The following is a 13,430-nucleotide window of genomic DNA, read 5'->3' as shown; positions in this document are numbered from 1 at the left end:
CCACACAGTCCATTCAGATGTTACACACATTAGCACAGCACTATTGTACCTGTTTGCTTTACATTTAATCCTTTCTTATTCCTTCCAGTTTTAAATATAACCAACACAAAAGTAAGATTCTTTCCCCTTTTTTTCAGGCTCACTACAACTGCCAGAAGTTAAACCAAACCAACTAGTCCCCACTGGTTTTGTTTTATGTAGTACCCAATGCCAGCAGGTGCAGGGACAGTGGGCAGTAGATGTCATGAAGTCCCATGGCATATGCACACAGCTTACACAGCCACTCCAGTATCAGTATGCAGTATGCCTCACACAGCAGACACTTTCCTCCTTCTGTTACTGTCTAACACTTAGACATCATACCTAAAACTTCAGAGCATTTATAGCCATTGCCTGTCTGACCCTCAGAGAGGCCCTGAGGCAGATGCTATGGTCCCATTTTACAGACAGGGAAACTGAGGCAGGAGTATTAATGGCTTGTCCAACACTGCAAATAGAAGCCCATCTAAAAGTTCCCACTTCAATATTATGGCTGTAAATTGGTTGTATCTAAGGTACCAAAATCATGGCAACAACAAGCCATGCTTCAGAATACTACGCCTTCATTGTTATTATTTTCATCATTATTATTGTTACTATAATTATTTCTATAGACTACAAATCAGATATGTTAGCAGCAGTTTTTTTGCTTTATACCAAGAAGTGAGAGACTCCAGATGAAACATGGGATTAAGAAATGATGGTAGAAAAGAATTCAAAACCCAACCAGTGATGAATTCTGTTTAATTCTAGAAAAGCCAAAAAGACACTCTTCAGACCAAAAAGTATTAATTAAAAGAAAAAAAAAAAAAGAAAAAAGAACAAGACATTTCAAAATGGTTTAAGCTGACATTATGTTGTTTTATTTCAATTTCACAAAAGAAATACTTTATAAAACTAAAATCAGTTAACCCAGCCACTGTCAACAGAGGGTGGTATAAGCAAAAGACACTAGGTCAGAACCTGCAGCGAAGAGCCATCTGTTCCTGTCACTGGAATGCTCCTGTACCACCAGAATACTTTACTGGGAATGGAGAGAAGAGGGGTTGTACAGCAGTTTGGAGAAGCACAATAGCTCCTCCTAGCTGGTGCTTTGTTGCTACCCAGGTCTCCTCTGTATCATAAGTGTAACAAGGATTTACTGATTTCGGAAAGGACAGATCCAGCATAGCAAAGGCAAGAAATTTTTCAATTCAATTTTATGCAAATTTCCTTTAAAAAGGTACTACTGTATTTTAAAATCAGACCATCAAACTGATTACTTAGCTAACTTATGTGGGATTTCCAGTCTCATTACCGAAAGGAAAATGAATACAAGGCTTAAGCAAGCCCTGTGCTAAATAAAATATATACGGGCCTTTGGCAGATACTTGTATGTTTGCCTGACCTTTGATTATGGGAGAGCAGGGATGGGAGGATTTGTTCAGTTATTGTTAAGGAATTCTATTCCCCCCCCTCCCCATTCCAAATTTTTCATTGGGTGGCAAGACTGGAGGTGAGAGGGGATAAGGTAAAGCAATAATCTTAATGCTTTACTGAGGTTATGATAGAGCAGGCCACAGAACCTTGCACAAATATAAACAAATTACCTGCCTAGGGACAGCCTTGCCTGTTTTTATCATGCCCAAGTTATGGCTATTCAATACAGCAGCATCTCTCAAACAATCCACCCTATCCCCCAGGCCCCTCTCTCCCCTGAAGAGTACATGATGGCAAGAATCCTTCCTTCTACCTAATGCTTTCTGAAAAGGGCAGGGCAGTGGGAGAAAGAAAAAAAACCCCAACAAAACCAACAAGAAATTAGATGATTTCAAAGATGGGCAACTTTCCCTTGTAGAATAAACCTTTCCCTCCAAAAAAGGATGTTTCTTTGCTCCTATAACCCACAATAAATTAAAACCAAGTAAGAAGTCTCTGGTTTGACACAATAAATACTTAGAATATAGCAAATTAAAAAATATAGTTACAAAACCCTCAATGGAATTCTCTTTCTGACCTAAACTGCAGACAGATTCTTCACAGATAAAAAGTATCTCCAAAATCAGCTGCAGCTCCTCTTCTCTCCCTGTTCACTAGGCTTGGTCAACAAGTGCTATCACATACCCTTTGGAATACTGTTAAGACAAGAACAACATAAAGCACAAGAAATCTACTCCTAAATTTGTTTTTTTTTTTATACTGCCAAGGGTGTAGGAAGCAACATCTGTGGGGAACCCTCACTGCAGTGCACAGTGACAGAGTCACAGCACTGCAGTTAACATGGACAGGGAGACTAGGGGGAAAAACAGCCATAGGAAAGGAAGGAGATAGAACCCATAAATGTAGGAAAAGGAAAAGATAAGCAAGAAAGAAACAGAAAAAGACCAATTGAGTCCAGCTGGATTTCCCAGTTCTGGCAGTAGAGCAGATGAGATGTTGAACAGGAAGAGTTCCTTGGGGCCTGTCATAACTAGGAATGTTGTTGGCATTTTCTTCATCACTGATAGTGAGGAAGTAGAAGTTAACCCTCTCTGACACTGACACGTGGCTCTGCCAGTGAGCTGTGGATGATCCCAATAATTGATTCAACACCATCTCCCTCCAGCAAGGTGCGGTGATCTCCTTCAACAACGTGGACAGATACCTTCCCATCACATACCTGCGTAAGTATGAAAAAGAAAAACTTTTCATTCACAATTTACAACCAGCTGCTCACCTAGCCACTTTGGGTTTGTTAGTCTTCCAAGTTACTCATAATTTAGACCACTGTCTCTATCAAACTCAGTTCAAAATGGCCCAGGTTTACTCTGACACATTTTCACAGATCAGCTGTGGTGCACTGTTTGGAACCAGTGTTTTAAAGCACAATAGTCTGACAACCTGACAGGTGATCCACTCAAATATATAAGCTGGGCAGGAAGTTAACCAACCTAGTACCAAAAGAATAATTTACCTACAATATCAAAGAATGAATGATAAAATAGCCACTTCCAAGCCCTTAAGTAAACAAAATAAACACCCCCCCCCCCTTCTCCCACCACCAGAAATCTTCCTTTAAGGTCATTATGTAACTTTAATAATGTATAAGTTAGCCTGGAATCAGTAATGACTAAGCTAGATATCTGAAAGGATAGGAGATGCCAGAAGCAGGAAGGGAATTCTGACAATCACTTCCTTTTCCCTGGTATTTGCATCAATTTAAGCCTTGTATGTGAGCAGGGGCTGAAGTACAGTGACCTTATCTGGACTATGGGCCAAACCCCAACTTTTTTTAGACCACAAGAAACCCACTTCTAACTACTAGCTTCTAAGTGAAAAAAGGTAACTGAGAAAAAGCTGCCTTTATTGTCATAAGACTGACACTGCTCTTCAGAAGGCTGCCCTCATTCCGTGAATTAGCTTCAGGGTCTGCAGCGAAAAGAGACTGCTCTCTTTTAACATCATTATTATCCAAAGTCATTCTAGAGAGCTGCAAGAATCAGCTATAGAAAACATTTCCTATATACAGGCAAGACTTTCTGCCCTTCACTACCCACAGAAAATGCCTGAAACCAATAAACTTATTTGCTTTTGGAGACTTCTAATTCTTGTTAGAGCACAGCAGCTGCAGAACAATGTCTTTAAGGTTGGTTTTGTCCTTTTTTTCTCAGTAAGGGTGATTTCCCATGCTTTCCTTTGGCTTCCCCAAATACCAGAAGAAATTCAACAGTCATCAGTGGGGCTATGACTGACCTCTGAGAGTTTATAGTCTTTACCCAGACCTTCCTCGTATTCATTGCGAGACTTTGCCCGCATCAGTGTCACATTCCCATGATACTTGGAGTCTGGTATATACTTGTCAGCAGCCTTCAGCTTATGGTAAAATGAAGTAGCAGCAAAGCTGAGTGCTTCACGATTGATGTTTGTATGAATCTCAGTTATTAGGTCTACAGCAGCATTCACACGAGCCTGCAGATCTTTCAGGGGCAGAAGAACCTCCAGCAGCTGGAAATATTAAAATTTTTTTCACATTAGTCTCAACAGCTGAGAATTCATCTCCATTAAACAAAAAAAAAATACATCCTCTTGTGCAATATCAAGACACATGGATTTTGAAGATAAGAAACAGTACCTTATTGTGTTCAATGCCTGTAAATTGCTGAACAAAGACACACAGTGCTTCAGTCTCCAGTTCAGCCTCATTTCCTTGGGTCAGTTTGGCTCTGTAGCTCTGGAAGAGAGAAGAATACAATGTGAACATGAGAGGAATGTGCCTGATATTAAAAGTCAGATAAAAACAATTACAGAACCAAAGGTGTGAACTGGGAAAAAAAGGAAGGGGGAAATCCCTTCAAGACAGATTAGAAAGCAAATCCACAGGTGGCAATTGCTAAGAGCCTAGTATTCTCTAAAGTACAATGAAAATTAAAGGGAACCCTTAAGCAAGGTTTCCTCACACCACTACAAGAGGATCTTGACTTGCACCAGGATCTTCCAGAAGACATACTAATATTATGATTTATCATAGCAAGAGCAACATTTGTGCTTGAACTCTTTCCATTTAATGAAGACCACCTCTCATGTGCTTCTACCCTTCAGCCATCTCTAAGCATCCTCTGTCTACAGCTGTCTTCTAAAATCTTTGTGAAAGACTGTCAGCTTTTCAGATTGCTGATATCCAGAATAGTAAGCTTTGAGAAAAATGAGCCCTGATGAGAGAGGATGTTCCCCAGAAAGAAGATTCTCTTTGTGCCCTTACCTGGGTATATGCTGCCACAAAGGAATGAGACCCATCAAAAAGGAATAAACTGTTGAGTGCATGGGAAGCATTTTGTTGTGCTTGCAGCTGGGAACACATTTCAAAGGCTACACAGGCACCAAAAGAGTATCCAGCAATGCGGTAAGGTCCTTCAGGCTGTATCTGCTTCATGCAACCAATGTAATAGGCTGCCAGGCTTTGGATGCTGTCCAAAGGAGCGGCTGGAACATGGAAGCGAGTTAGAAAGACTCATGAAAAGACACTGGCAGAGACAAATTATGTTTTCATGCACTCAGAAACAATCCTGTTGGAAACATCCAGGTTTTTTTGCAGGTAAATTAATAAATTATTGTTAACAACTTGCATTTAGGACAAGTAATAGTAATATTGCTGCTTTCCAAGGACAGGTTGAACAGGATGCTTTGACTTTTGTATACGTAAACTCTTCCATTTCATCCATTATTCCTCTTGATACTGGGGATGTTTGACATGACCCTCTGCAGACTAATAGGCCTGATACTTGTTCCTCCAAGTTTAATAGTCTAGAAACAAAGCCCTCTCTAAAAGCAACTACAGTTCAGAATGTTATGTTTGCAAATTCAAGATGCTGAAGAACTGAGATACCTTTTGTGCACTGGAGCCCATAGCAGGGCATGTGAAGTCTGGAGGCCAGAGTGTGGAAAACTGCAATGGATCCTTCAATGGGGTGAACAAGGAAAAGAGGGCGCTCCATGCTCTGAACATCATTTAGACGAGTGATTGTTGGCGCTTCTGGGTTCACCAGTAAGTTGTTCAAATCTAGGTTTGGAGGTTCACCTGGGCCTGCCTTCATCAGTGGGGACGACTTCAGGTCTTTGAAGGAAAGCACACCAGACAAACCCAATTAGCTTCAGGGTCAGTTTTGGTCATGTAGCCATACTCCTAAAGGACAACTTTAGGGCTAGGGCTGCCCTAGATTAGCCTGTTGCCTCACTACATCATCAGGTCATAGAAGCAGAAATCTTCCTACTGTCAGTTGCTCTGCAGCAACTGCATATGATTTTAGCTTCCTGTGAGTGTGACATTACATTGTTTATTCCCCAGACAAGTAAAAGGTCTCAAATTGCATCCCACACATAGCTACATAAGAGTACTCATGCATGCAGCTGCTAGCCAAGCAAGAAAGCAGCTTGCACACTTGCCTTGCTTGTACACCCTGCTCCCAGAAATGATGGGCCTGTCCTGGTGGTCACAACACTTCTGTGACATGTCTGTCACTTAAAAGCTATTCAATTATAACCTTATTTCATGATCTGATGGAGGTTTATGTCACTAGAGATGAAAGCAACAGATTGGAGGCTTAATTGTTTGGATTCAGTTCAATTATTTGGTAGCAACCTTAATTCAGACACTTTACCCTCTGCTGTCTTGGACTTCGAAGAAAGTTCACGCAGTTTGTTGATTGTAAGGAGACGAATTTCTCTCATGGTCATAACGATGTCATAGTCTCTCTCCAGTGTCTGGCGCACCTCCACACCCATCAAGGAATCCAAGCCCAAGTCAGCCAAGGAACTCTCAGCATTCAGACTACTCACATCACGGACCCCTGAGAACAAAAGAGCATCCTAGCATAAGGCCAACTTCTTTTCAGCTCTTGGCCTCTCTAGCAGCCTTCTCCACTCTCTTCTATCTCTCAATAAACTTCAGCTGTAGAGCTGCAGTTTACCTTTCAGGATCATCTAGTACTTTCATCAACCACCTCTTCTACAACCCCACCTTGTAATATGGGATCTAGTATTTAGAGTACATATTAATGTGCACAGATTTATGACAGGGGATACCTCACTCCCAGCTGTGAATATTTTCACATCAGCTCTAGACCAAGTACAGATCAGTCAGTCAGCTAGACAGATTCCACACACTGAAGGCTCTAATTGAAAACTGCAGTCCTAGACCTAATACTCAGCTACACCAAGATTGAAGTTATCAGTGTCAGTGATCATTGGCTGCAACACTTGATGTCTACAACATTGGAGGAGGAGGTGATACATTTAGGCTTCATTTCTCTTTTCACCTTCATTTTTCCCACTGTTCAATCTCTCACCCCTTCCTTACCTGTAGAAGGCCTCTCATAATAACACCTGCATCTTCAGCTCTTTGTCCCTTCCTCCACCTTGTGCAGCCCCATGTTGTCAACCTTCCCACTATTAGGCTTCATTACTAGCTCCTCCCTTTGTTGCTTTCATACTCTCCTCTTCCAAAGTAACCCTGTAGCTGGTGTGGTTTCCCAGACCCTTTCCTATTGCTTCTAAAAGCCACATCTGCCCTGAGAAATCAGATTTGCTGTCAGTGAGTTGCACACAACTCCTTAAGTAACACTCAGGAGACTGTCTTTCATTTATCAGTACCTTTTTTGGTAGAAAACAAAGGGTCACTAGGACAGTTCTGTCTGCAATAGAGACAACTGAAGGGGGACATAATAGACAGAGTTGACAGCAATTATTCAGTACCAACACAAAAATAAGAGACACAATGGTAAAAGAAAGCAGATTCAAGACAGAAGGACATGGCACTTGTAATGCATAGTTAAGCTATGGTTACTAGATGTTCACATGGGATGACAGAGTGGGTAAGTAAATAAAATACCAGTTAAGCAATACGTAGAGAAAAGCTATTTTTTGTGGCATGGGGACATATCAAGGTGAATGTTTGAAAGCTGGAACAGTACTCAGGAAGTTAGTTATGTATTTGCTGTCTTACGTGCTGTCCCAGAATTTTGCTCTTGGGGGCTGTTCCTGTTGATTCTCCATTTGGAGAAAGGTACCAGCTCACTCTAAATAAAACCCAAGACTCTGGAGTATATATGCGTATCTACGTAAACACATTAACGGAGGAAAACACATAAAAGAAACAGTCCTTATCTGAGAGAAGGAGCAGTGTAAAAAAAAAAGCCAACAGTCTCACAACAGCAACATTGCCACACCACAGGAGATCAGGAAGAGATGCTGAGCAGAGGACCTACAGCAGCACCACTGCTTTCCAAAAGTAATGAGAGAGTAGGCACCGTCCAGTAGTACTTGAGTGACAGCACTTACCCAGGATGTGAGCAACAGCTTCTACAAGATCCCGCTGACTACCTCCTTCAGCTTTCGCTGAGACCTTCTCTGCTAGGACAAAACTGGACATGACAGGATGAGGTTGATTCAGGAAAACATCGAGCACCTCCAGGCATGAGCTCATTTGTTGGGGAATTGTTCCCCCCACCACAATGTCTTTGTTTCCCATTGTCTTCATCAAGATACCCACATCACCAATGGCTCCCCACTGGATTGCCAGGCCTGGAGAAGAAATTAGAAAAACACACTAAGCAGCTAACTAAAGCAGATGGCAGGAATAGGAGTGAGTTAATAAAAAAGGAACTTAATAATGAGCTATGCTAAGGCCTGCATCTCCTTTGTACTGTTAAATGGTGAGTATTCATTCACACATGAATGGCTCAGAGTAACATCAAGGAGCAGAAAACAGCCTTCAACAGACTTTGTAACTCCAGATAAGTGTACAGGTTTCTGGTGAGCTGGTCCTCATCTGGATGTTTGGCGAGATAGTTTATACTGTGCAATGAGTAAAGTCATCTTACCTGGGAGTCCATCATGATGCCGCTGCTCACAGATACGCTCCATGGTAGAATTGGCAAAGCCGTAATTACTTTGCCCAGCATTTCCTCTTCCACAGCTTACAGAGGAGAATACAACGAAATAGTCCAGGTCTGGACACTTCTTACGAGTCACCCTTGGAACAGAGCAGGAGAAACCCCATCAGAAAAACCTGCTTAGTGTATGATTGTCAAAGGCTAGTGCAAGACTAAAACAACTAAGCTTGATCAGTTCCCAGGTAAGATGACTTTAAAAACAGTTCTTATTTGTCCCTTCTACAGATACTTACCAATCCAAATGAAGGGTGCCTGAATACTTTGGCTTGTTGACCTCCCAGAATAATTCTGGGGTCTGATTTTCAATCATGCCGTCTCTAAGGACCTATGGGGGGGGGTGGGAAGAGGGATTAAAAAAGAAAGTAGTTTCAGTATCTCCAGTTTCTCTGTTTAAATATGCCACATGGCTTGAGATATGAGAGGATATCACTACACAATGTATTTTTGTAACTTCACAGTACAGACATATCCGGAATATCCCAAAATATGACAACATGCCTTTTGCCAAGTCTGCTTTTTTCAGTATTTTTTCTGTATTGACACTGCAGAAATTCTGGCAAGCTCTGCATGGGATTTTTCTTGTCCACAGGAGGCTAGGACAACATTTGTCTCATCACAGAACTGAACTCGCTGGCCAAATACTGTTGCTTCTCAGGTCAAGGGAACAGACCCAATAAGCCTTTAGTCACCAGGTAGGACCAAAGCATAGTGTCCTTTGAAACACAGAGAATTTAACTAAAATTGTATGAAGCCTGACTGCCTTTAGTAAAAAAGTCACATGAATGGATGTTGCTTCTTACAAGTCCTGAGCATTTTTGTCACTTACCACAGCCAAATTAAAGATGCCTCCAACTGGTCCAAGCTTCAAAGCCTCTTGTATTAATTGCTGTGTTCCTTCTAGTGTTCCAATATCACTGGTAGATACCAGCACTTTGATTCCCAGTGCCTTCCACTCTTGAACACGCTTAGCCTGGTAACCTAGAAGAAATAAAGGTGGACAGTGCCTTGGATGAAGAATCCCAACTGTAAGGCTCTGGTTAAGCTGCTCCTTTATGCTTCTCTGACTAGATAGGGACTGAATAGCTAAATAATTCCTGATTCATCTATGAGATAAAAATTGCACAAAATTTCAACAGCAGCTAGAAATCATTTGAATTTCAGAAATTCTACCATAGATAAAGTGGAGAACAGCACTGGGACAACCTAAGGGCTGGGGTGGTGGTGGGGGGAAGGAAGGAAAAAAACCAACCAACTGTGAAGAGAAATTAACAAAAATTTGGGTACTGAGACACTGAAAATTGGTTAGATTAGAGCAAAGCAACAGATTATACTAGCACAACCAGAACTTGAAAAGTTGTATTTGATCTATGGGTTTGTACACAAAAGTGGTGTGATTGTGAACTTGCCAAAAGAAAGAAGAAACCTGTAGAGACAGAAGGGATTTGAGTTATGAGTGAATTTGTATGAGGAAATACTGAAGACTATCACTGGTAAATCTCAATGCTGCCACTGTAATCAAACTAATGCCTTAAATCTAAGTAAAAATGTTTATGGATGCTATCAGATAGTAAGGTTCATCTTTACAGATGAGCAATCTAAGGAGCAAGAGTGAGCATCCACACATGAGGAACAAAGTATATTAACAAGGAGTTTTTTAGGCCCTTCCTTGTGGCATGTGATCTAACATGCTACAGCCAGTGGACAAGGTAGCCAGACTTTGCAGAGGGCATAAAGATAAAAGAAAGGCTACAGAAAAAACCCTCTGTAAGAGAGAAAATGGGTTGATAGAAATAGGAAGCATAAAAGGGGGAAAGTAGTAATTGGAAAAAACGTCAAGCGAAAAGATTGTTCCTCCTTTACAAAAAAGGAGACAACAGCTTGAAGTGAGATAATACAGGAAAGAAAAGAGATCAAGACATTATTAGTCACCAACAGGACCCTTAAAATGGAGAGAAACTACAAACTAAGGTCTGTTGAAAGGCAGTCATATTCCCCGCTCCCTTACAATTTTTGCTTACCAGTTCGTATGCCAGAACGAGACGTCAGTATAATTTTCTGTGCTCCTCTCTCAACTAGCCACTGTGCCAACTCCAGCCCAAATCCTCCCAGGCCCCCTGTGATGATGTAGGACTTCGTAGGTGGACAGGAGGTTCGGGAGATTGCAGAGATTTTAACTGGTTCAGACTTTCTTAAAGGATACTCCTTTTCCTCTTCTTGGACCTTCCCCCACAAAAAAAAACAACCAAGAACACACACACACACACACACACACAAAAAAAGGTAGTTACAATTAGATAATCAGATACATAATGCATTTCTTATCTTTTCATGCTATGCTCCTCCAGTCAATAGGAATGACCCTTGTAGAATCAGTGCCAGACTTGACAGTTACAATTGTGACAGTGTCAGCAGTAAAAACTGACCCTGTGCTGCCCTACTCATAGACCTTCAACTCAAAATGGATCAAAATATCCAATAGTCACCAGAGGATGGCCAGAGGTATCAGAGAATCAAAATCATTATTGCATTACCTTGATGATAACTTTGCCAATATGTTTTCCTTGTGCCATGAATCTGAAGGCAGCTTCTACCTCTTCTTTGTTGAAGACTGAACTCCTCAGGGGCTTTACTACACCATCTCTTATGCCTTTCTTCAACAGCTCTGATACTACGTCCCACTCTTGGTTTCCCTCATCAAATATTGAATCTAGTAGGATCCCATGAAATGCCACGTTCTTGAGGAAGAGAGACATTCCTAGAAAAAGCAACTTGGTTATGACCTGATGCTGCTGACATCTCAAAATGGAGCCTACCCTCTGCTTCAGAAACATTTCTGGGCAGGTTACAGGAGTAAAGCAGCCAGATGCTTGAATTCTACATTTTCTGAACTCATTCTTGCATATATTCTCCAATACATAACATTATGTTGTTTTCGTACAAGCAGACCAGTTTCACAGAAATGCAACTCCAAAAAATTGTGTGTTGAGAGGACAAGCTATATCATGGTCAGTCTGATATTAAAAAGAACTTTTTTTTGTCTAGTGACAGCTGAGTTAGAGTCACAGGGGAGCTATAATCCTCCATACATCCTGCCTACCTCCACAGGAGACTCCTCCTCGTAGCAAGGTTTTCCAATATGATAGGATTTTTGAAATTTAATTAGAATAAGGACGCAGGCTGTCAACGCTATATGCAATCACTCTACAACGGGAGAACATTGCTGTAATTTTTCACTGACACATCACCTTACAAAATTCAAAAAATTTTTCCCATATAAGAGAAACCAGGGTTATCTTGCCCTGTGCCTTCAAAACTGGTGGATGTTGTTGACTGCCTTGAGGGACAAGAGGCCTTGCAGAGGGGTCTGGATAGACTGGAACACCAGGCAATCATAACTGATACAAAATTTAACAAATGTCAGTTGTCCACCTGAGCCCTAGTAACACCAGACATAAGTATAAATTTTGGGGAGACTGCAGAAAAGGGCACATAGGGGTGCTAGGCAGGAGCTAAAACCTAATGAGAGGTGCTTCCCAATGCCCCATCTTACCAAGCTGACTGTTGTTAGATAGATCAAATTTGCCTATTTCCAAGAAGCGCCCATGTCGAGCAAGACAACGCAAACTGGCTTGCAGCTTCTCTTCTGCCAAGGAATTTAACACGAGGTTGACACCTGCAATGAAAGGAGAAGCACCTACTTAACTCTGCTGAGAGCCTAACCCTGTCTTCTAGTGACTCATATTGTCTTTAGAATGCACAACTGATAATGTGGGGTAGCTGACAAAAAAAGGAAAAATATTTATTGAACTTCACCTTTTCCGTTGGTAACTCGAAGTATATGTTGTTCAAAGGCAGTATCTCTGGAGCTGGAAAAGCTATTAGCATCTAGCTGTGGAAATCTTGCTTGGAGATACTTACGTTTCTCAGCGGAACCTGGAAGTAGAAGACAGGTTGAAAGATGTCACTAATTTCATTTTTATGATGAAACAGCCCATTTTCCACTGCACATCTTTCCCCCAAGGACTGTAAATCTGAGAAGCCATCTCCAAGCTTTCAGTCTCTCAAGATGTCAGACTCTAGAACAAAGGCTGTCTGCTTGCTACTGCTCATTTATGAGATAGAGCAAGGACCAGAAACAGATGAGAGCCTTTCCATGGACAGGCATTGGATTCATATCACTAAATGTAAAATGAGGAAGCCATGATCTTCTTCCAGGCTTTTGATATATAATGTACAGAGACAAATAAATTTGACTGTGCTGTAGAATTTTCAAGCACAGAGTCAGTAGCTGTATTTACTATGTAACCAGTTCTCAGCCTGGAAACTAGATCAAAGCTACAGCAGATCACATTGGGAGGGGAATAAGTATATACCTAAATAGGTATATATACTTCTATACGTGTACACACACATGCTTCCTCTATTAGATATAATCTCTCTCCCCCATGACTTTGGGCCCTCAGTACTCACCTACAGTAGTAAAGACACGGCAGCCCATGCTCAGGGCAATGGCAATGGCTGCTTGGCCCACACCTCCTGAGCCAGAGTGAATCAGGACACTCTCACCCTTCTTCATACCACCTCGAACCACCAAAGCATAATAGGCAGTGGCATAAACCACAGGCACTGAAGCTGCTTCTTCTAGAGTCCTAAAGAGCAAAGTGGAGAGGTATCTTTAGCCTTGGGAAAGGCTACTAGATTCTCCTGATGAAATTTGCCTTTCTGCAACAGAAAGGTTCCACTGCTGAGATAGATAAGAAAGTGTCAATCATACAGCAGACTACCACAGCTGCCAAACACAGACAGGTTTCATTATTCTGCAAGAATATTTCAGTAACTAACCAGTAACATAACAAACACTGATATCCCAGTGTATACTGAAACATGTGAAGCTAAGAGCCCAAAAAAAGATGAGGAGAACCTTGTGTAAGCCACTGTACAAAAACTAGTGCTGCTGAACTCCTGCAGTGAATCTAATGCAAAATC

At 41.4% G+C, this 13,430-nt stretch overlaps 1 protein-coding gene across 1 annotated transcript in view; it reads right to left on the bottom strand.

Annotated features, from left to right (window-relative positions):
* Positions 1-879: 879 nt before the first annotated feature.
* The window catches only part of FASN (fatty acid synthase), a 41,502-nt gene continuing 28,951 nt past the window's right edge, over positions 880-13,430 (bottom strand). Inside the window, exons 29-43 of the mRNA XM_066566044.1 lie at positions 12,915-13,093; positions 12,258-12,377; positions 11,995-12,117; positions 10,976-11,199; positions 10,463-10,664; positions 9,271-9,422; positions 8,678-8,769; positions 8,373-8,524; positions 7,831-8,073; positions 6,153-6,341; positions 5,381-5,608; positions 4,757-4,977; positions 4,130-4,228; positions 3,751-4,002; positions 880-2,677 (exon numbers count right to left, since the gene is read on the bottom strand). Of these exons, the coding sequence (XP_066422141.1) occupies positions 2,540-2,677; positions 3,751-4,002; positions 4,130-4,228; positions 4,757-4,977; positions 5,381-5,608; positions 6,153-6,341; positions 7,831-8,073; positions 8,373-8,524; positions 8,678-8,769; positions 9,271-9,422; positions 10,463-10,664; positions 10,976-11,199; positions 11,995-12,117; positions 12,258-12,377; positions 12,915-13,093 (2,614 nt within the window). The 3' untranslated portion in view covers positions 880-2,539. The remainder of the gene's footprint in view (positions 2,678-3,750; positions 4,003-4,129; positions 4,229-4,756; positions 4,978-5,380; positions 5,609-6,152; positions 6,342-7,830; positions 8,074-8,372; positions 8,525-8,677; positions 8,770-9,270; positions 9,423-10,462; positions 10,665-10,975; positions 11,200-11,994; positions 12,118-12,257; positions 12,378-12,914; positions 13,094-13,430) is intronic.

Source organism: Molothrus aeneus, chromosome 26, assembly GCF_037042795.1.
Source record: "Molothrus aeneus isolate 106 chromosome 26, BPBGC_Maene_1.0, whole genome shotgun sequence".
Classification (NCBI taxonomy): Eukaryota; Metazoa; Chordata; class Aves; order Passeriformes; family Icteridae; genus Molothrus; species Molothrus aeneus.
Note: the sequence above shows the minus strand (reverse complement) of the source record. Positions and strands in the feature narration are given on the sequence as shown.